The sequence below is a fragment of the Limulus polyphemus genome, unplaced genomic scaffold (genome assembly GCF_000517525.1).
Source record: "Limulus polyphemus unplaced genomic scaffold, Limulus_polyphemus-2.1.2 Scaffold4044, whole genome shotgun sequence".
Taxonomy (NCBI): Eukaryota; Metazoa; Arthropoda; class Merostomata; order Xiphosura; family Limulidae; genus Limulus; species Limulus polyphemus.
The window spans coordinates 43,349-49,390 of NW_013669654.1; the positions used below are offsets into that span (position 1 = coordinate 43,349).

The 6,042-nt window shown below is 31.4% G+C and overlaps 1 protein-coding gene across 1 annotated transcript in view; it reads left to right on the top strand.

Annotated features, from left to right (window-relative positions):
* Positions 1 to 3,638, top strand: part of LOC106470503 (ras-related protein Rab-8A-like) — a 31,229-nt gene extending 27,591 nt beyond the window's left edge. Inside the window, exon 6 of the mRNA XM_022399113.1 lies at positions 2,172 to 3,638. Coding sequence (XP_022254821.1) covers positions 2,172 to 2,270 — 99 coding nt within the window. The 3' untranslated portion in view covers positions 2,271 to 3,638. The remainder of the gene's footprint in view (positions 1 to 2,171) is intronic.
* Positions 3,639 to 6,042: the final 2,404 nt, after the last annotated feature.

Below are 6,042 nucleotides of genomic sequence, written 5' to 3' on the forward strand. Positions count from 1 at the left end.
TACTTGTGATATTTCCGTTAGTAATGTTTGTTTATTGTTAAGCACAAATCTATACGTTGGGCTGTCAGTGCTGTGTCCACCTCTCTGCTTTTGTGTTACTTGTGATATTTCCGTTAGTAATGTTTGTTTATTGTTAAGCACAAAGCTACACGTTGGGCTGTCAGTGCTGTGTCCACCTCTCTGCTTTTGTGTTACTTGTGATATTTCCGTAAGTAATGTTTGTTTATTGTTAAGCACAAAGCTACACGTTGGGCTGTCAGTGCTGTGTCCACCTCTCTGCCTTTGTGTTACTTGTGATATTTCCGTTAGTAACGTTTGTTTATTGTTAAGCACAAAGCTACACGTTGTGCTGTCAGTGCTGTGTCCACCATGAGTATTAAAACTATTTTTTTTAATGTCATAAATTCTGACACATATGCTGAGCGACTTGGGTGGGTGCTATTAGTTACGCAAGTTGTATTTATTCCAAAGCTACTAAGGCTATTTGCTTATTGACCATAATTTTGAAATACTGACCAGAGGGAAGACGTCTAGTGAATAACACCCTACCATCCACACTAAGGGATTGACTATCATTCTTATAATGCATCCACTGCTTAAAAGTGCAAGAAATATATGTGGTATCACACGGATTTCTCCAAAATCCAGACTGAACTCTACCACAGGGCCAACCATGCTCTGTATATGTACGAGTTTGTTAACAGAAAAAGTAAATAAATAGATCTGATATCGCAGGCAAAATTTTGTAGTTTCACTGAAATATATAAAAAAAGGTTATTCTGTGATGAAGTTTGCATGCTATGCAAGACAAGCATCCAGAGTGGCCAAAAAGTTAATTACCCCCCACACACAAGTCTCTTCTGTGTGGATAAAACTCAATGATTATTTATCAGTCTGTTTATGCCTTGCTTCACAGATATTCATACATTTATCTGAAACAGTTGAAAACTTACATTGACAACACCTTGCTTCACAGATATTCATACATTCATCTGAAATAGTTGAAAACTTACATTGACAACACCTTGCTTCACAGATATTCATACGTTCATCTGAAACAGTTGAAAACTTACATTGACAACACCTTGCTTCACAGATATTCATACATTCATCTGAAACAGTTGAAAACTTACACTGACAACACCTTGCTTCACAGATATTCATACGTTCATCTGAAACAGTTGAAAACTTACACTGACAACATTTCAAAAACATTTACTTGCTCTAAGAATATTAAGGTTTCGCAAAACTTATCTATTTCTTATCTGTACAATTTATTCAGCTCAAAAGTGAACTACTGCATTTCAACCTTATTTAAATAAAAAGGATTTTTTTTCAGCATAAATCTTGCTAATGTACCCCACCATAAAAACTAATTAAAAACACGTTGAAGACAGTTAAGCAACTAACGAAAAAAAGTCACTTGAGTAAGAAGTAAATTATGAATATGATTTTTGTAAACATGATATTTATCACTGTATCATTTAAAATAATCATTTATATAAATATGTATACATATTAATAGGGGACATGTGGCCTAGTGGTTAACATGCTCTAACTGCGAATCAAAGGGTTCATGTTACAAAAATACTTGTCCCCCTGGAGGGACAATGGTAAGTTTACGGACTTACAATGCTAGAATTCAGGGTTCGATTTCCCGCAGTTGACACAACAGGTAGCCTATTGTGGCTTTGCTTTAAAACAAACAAACAAAACAAAAGTACTCCATCACACTTCAGGGCCATGGGTGCGTTATAACAATGACAGTCAAATCCCACTATTCAGTCTCAAAAGCATAGTCTAAGAGTTAGCGGTAAATGTTGTTGACTAGTTGTCTTCCCTCTTGTCTATCATTTGAAAATTAGGAGAGGCTAGTGGAGATAGATAGTATTTCCTTCAGCTTTTCACAAAAATTCTGAACAGTTGTATGTAGGAATTTTTTTTAACGATAAACTTAATGAATAAATAGATCTTTCTAAAACCTTGTTTTCTATGAAATATTATAAATAAGGATGTTAAAAAATTCACCACTTATATGTTAGCACTCTGTTTTCATAACTAACTGTTGTGGGTTTTGTTATGTTATTAATTACAATATCCAATCAAACTGTTTGTTGTGAATGCATAACGTCAGTTGTTGGGATCATTCAGTACTAATCTTTACTTTATAGGCTAACAGATTTGAAGAAACAGAGAACTTGAAACTGGAAAAGGCAGACGGAAAGGAGTCGCGTGAAGAAACTGTTTTATCCGACAGATGTAGCTGTTAGCTTAATATCAAGGCAATGAATGTATTGGCATGCGCTAAACAATATGAAGGTACATGTAGCTTTTTCTGGAAGCACCTAATGAAGTGTCCTTGAACATCATGTTTAGTTACCTTCAATATAACACCTAGATTTCACGAGATCCGTACAAAATCCAGTGTTTACACACTTTTGAAGAAGGTTTATAATGTTTTGTTGTGTATATATACATAGAAAACCATGAAGTCTAAACATTTTGTCATGTTGAAAGCTACATGTATGACTTACACTGCTTTAGCTGCTTACATGCTTAAACTTGTTACTGTGCTAGCTTTAAGACCTTCTTATTCTAATTGATGCTCTATTCAAATTGTTTTTTAATATTAGAATACCACTTTGTATAAGGCTCATGTTAATTAGCCCAATAGTTTCAACAGAATATCCCCCATTAGGTAACTATAATATGTTAAAGAATACAGTATTAATTTAAAGTTTAATATATGGTTAACCTGATAGAATCTGGAAATGAGTTCAGTATACAACTAGTTTCTACAAATACCGTATATTTTATTCCCACAATTTTAGAATTGCACGTATTAGGAAAACATGAAATTTTCAATCCTGACTCTCAGTATTCCGGTATGCAAAATCTTATTTATAAATAGCTAACTTAAAAAGAACTACCCTATAAATTTATCAAGCTACTGGGATAAAACAAGTTTCTTTATATATATAAATATATAGGTGATATTCTGTAGAATAGTGGAGTTAAAGATTAACCACAGAGCACCTGATAAAAACCTGAATAAAATTTAACCATTCAGTACTCTAGAAATAAATTTTAATTACAAAATTCTGTACAAACTTCAAGACACAATACATCTTAGACACATTCATTGTGTGCAATCATGTTATTGTATCAATCTGTAAGAAAAATAGAAAATTATGTTACTCTTACGTACACATTACTACATCATATTCTTATAAAAAATGTGTAAAAGACATCTAATCTTAGATGACACCAAGGAATAGTTGACAGCTTCTCTCTTTTCAATTCTAATTGATTTAAAATGACATGAAAATATGTGAAGCTGTACAAAATGACAAATGTGCATTTCTTGTTTTGTATTTTATTCTTACAAATAAAGTATATGTGTAAATTATTTACATTACAGTAGTCCATTGGAACACTTGGACTGCTTTTAACATTCCTATAAGCTTTCCATTGTTTAGAGAGTTCAGCTATATGTGATATAAAGCATGAAGTTTCAAACTTCACGATTAACGTCTATAGTTGAAAGTGCTGAAACATTAGCTAAAACTGCATTAATTTGTTGTGATTTCAAATCCTTCGTAACTGTATCAATCGTAAAATAAAGTTAGACTTGATTATCAAAACATGTTTTGTTGGCTTCTTCACCAAAATTAAGATTAATTGATTAAGAAAGGTCCTCTTAATAAAACTATAATCTTAAAAACCTAATAGCAAGTATTTTGGCTTAAGCTTTTTTTTGTTTGTTTGTTTAATGCAAAATATTTGAAAATGTTTGAAGAAACTTTCAATTCCAATATAAATTCTACACTCTTAACATCTCTTTTGAAATTATAATACTTTATAATCTTTGAAAAGCAACAGTTTTGTATCATTTTCTTCAATTAGAAATAAAATGAGCCACAGAGCAACAGAAAATAAATATCAGTATACTAACATACAACCTGGTATCTTACAATCAACGTTAAAAGTCATGGGGATGTAAAAACAGTAAAAACTACACGTACAAAAGCAAGAAAACATTCCACTAAAATTTTCCTTTAAATGAAAAAGTAGGTCTCAACAATTAAAAACAGAAACGTTTGATTGAGCGCGTGCTTTCATGGAAGAATAAATAGGCCTTAATATTAAACACAGTTTCTAAACCTTTTATTGACAGAAAAAAAAATTATAACAAGTGTAAGAACCACACAGGTTTTAAGAAATAATAATTAAAAAAAGTTCAAAACACGAATAGATATTGTGTAAAACAAATTTTTAAGCTAGTTACTCTAGTACTATTTATTGTATAGTTTAATATTGAGTTTTTAATTACCGAGAAACATATAAGCTCTGAATTCAGTATAAAAAAAAACAAATTAAAAGTGTTACTGGGTGTAATTAAAAAACAGTAACTTTAAAACACCCACCACAATGATAATTCACTACATCACTAAATATAACTTTGTCAATCCTAAGGTAAAAAAAGGAAACAAGTTACTCCATATAGAAAACAATTTAAAACTCATTTTTTTAATCTTCAGAGTGCTGAGTAAAAATGAAATTCAGTTATCTTACATATAAAAAAATGTATATTTTATTAATGAAATTAAAATTTGTATAAAGGGCAAAGCATATAAATAACATATAGAAAAGATGGAAGCTTTGCAGCTCGTTACTTTACAATCATAATTATATTCTTTGAAATAAGTTTAATTCGTTTAAAAATATATAATTCCGTTACAAAATAAAACGTCCAAAATACCTTCACTTATATTAGACTCGTTACTGCTAGTAAAACATTAAAATGGTAACTAAAGAAAAATATGATCCAAAACAGTTACTACTGTTCGTAAGAAGTTTTCATTCTTTTTTATTATAGATAACTATTGAATGAGGACATTGGTTTAATATAGTATTTCATGAGATATTTTGAAAAAAAATGATTTGATTTAGAATAAATTACATAAATCAGAAATACAACTTACCAGTGCTTATGAAAGGTTTGTTTGTTCTAAATTTCGCGCAAAGCTACACGAGGGCTATCTACGCTAGCCGTCCCTAATTTAGCAGTGTAAGACTAGAGGGAAGGCAGCTAGTCATCATCATTCACCGCCAATTCTTGAGCTACTCTTTTACCAACGAATAATGGGATTGACCGTAACGTTATAACGTCCCCACGGATGAAAGGGCGAGCATGTTTGGTGTGACGGGGATTCGAAACCGCGACCCTCAGATTGCGAGTCGAGCGCCTTAACCACCTGGCCATGCTAACACAAAAAAAAGAACATTATGTGCTTTCATCTAGCGATGGAAAATGAAACTATGAAATGTAGAAGTAATTCTCCTAAGTAGTGGTTTTTCCTTTTTTTCTTATTTTCTCACAAAAACGCGAGTAATAGGAGAAGATAATAACATTGCTCTTATATACAAATTGGGCGGGCAATTTTTTCACATCTTCTCTATCTGTTACGCAAAGTAAGTTTCATCTTAACATTTTGTGCATCAGAAAATTTCGAACTTTCATATGCGAAATTTTAATAATGTCCAAATAATTACCAAACGTTTCCAAAGACAGCACTTTATATTTTATCTATTGTCTTCAGTAATCAATTTCTTTTCGGGTCTGGAAAATTTGAAAGATCTCGCAACCACCATAAAAAATTATGAAATTAGAATAAATTATGCATCTCTCATTCTGAAAAGAACCCAAAGGGATTTAAATTGATAGTTATTGGACGAGCATCAGAACGTATTTGAGGTGCAAACATAAGGTAGTGACAGTACTACTTCTATTCTATTTTAAATAAAGGTTTTTAATAATATTTCAGTACAATCTCCATCTATTGAGAGATAACTGAACGTCCTAGTATTTTTTCTCCATCTATTGTGATAATTGAACTTCCAAGTATTTTTCCCTTATTATTTGTTTCTCCATCTATTGAGAGATAACTGAACTTCCAAGTATTTTTCCCTTATTATTTGTTTCTCCATCTATTGAGAGATAACAAAACTTCCAAGTATTTTTCCCTTATTATTTGTTTC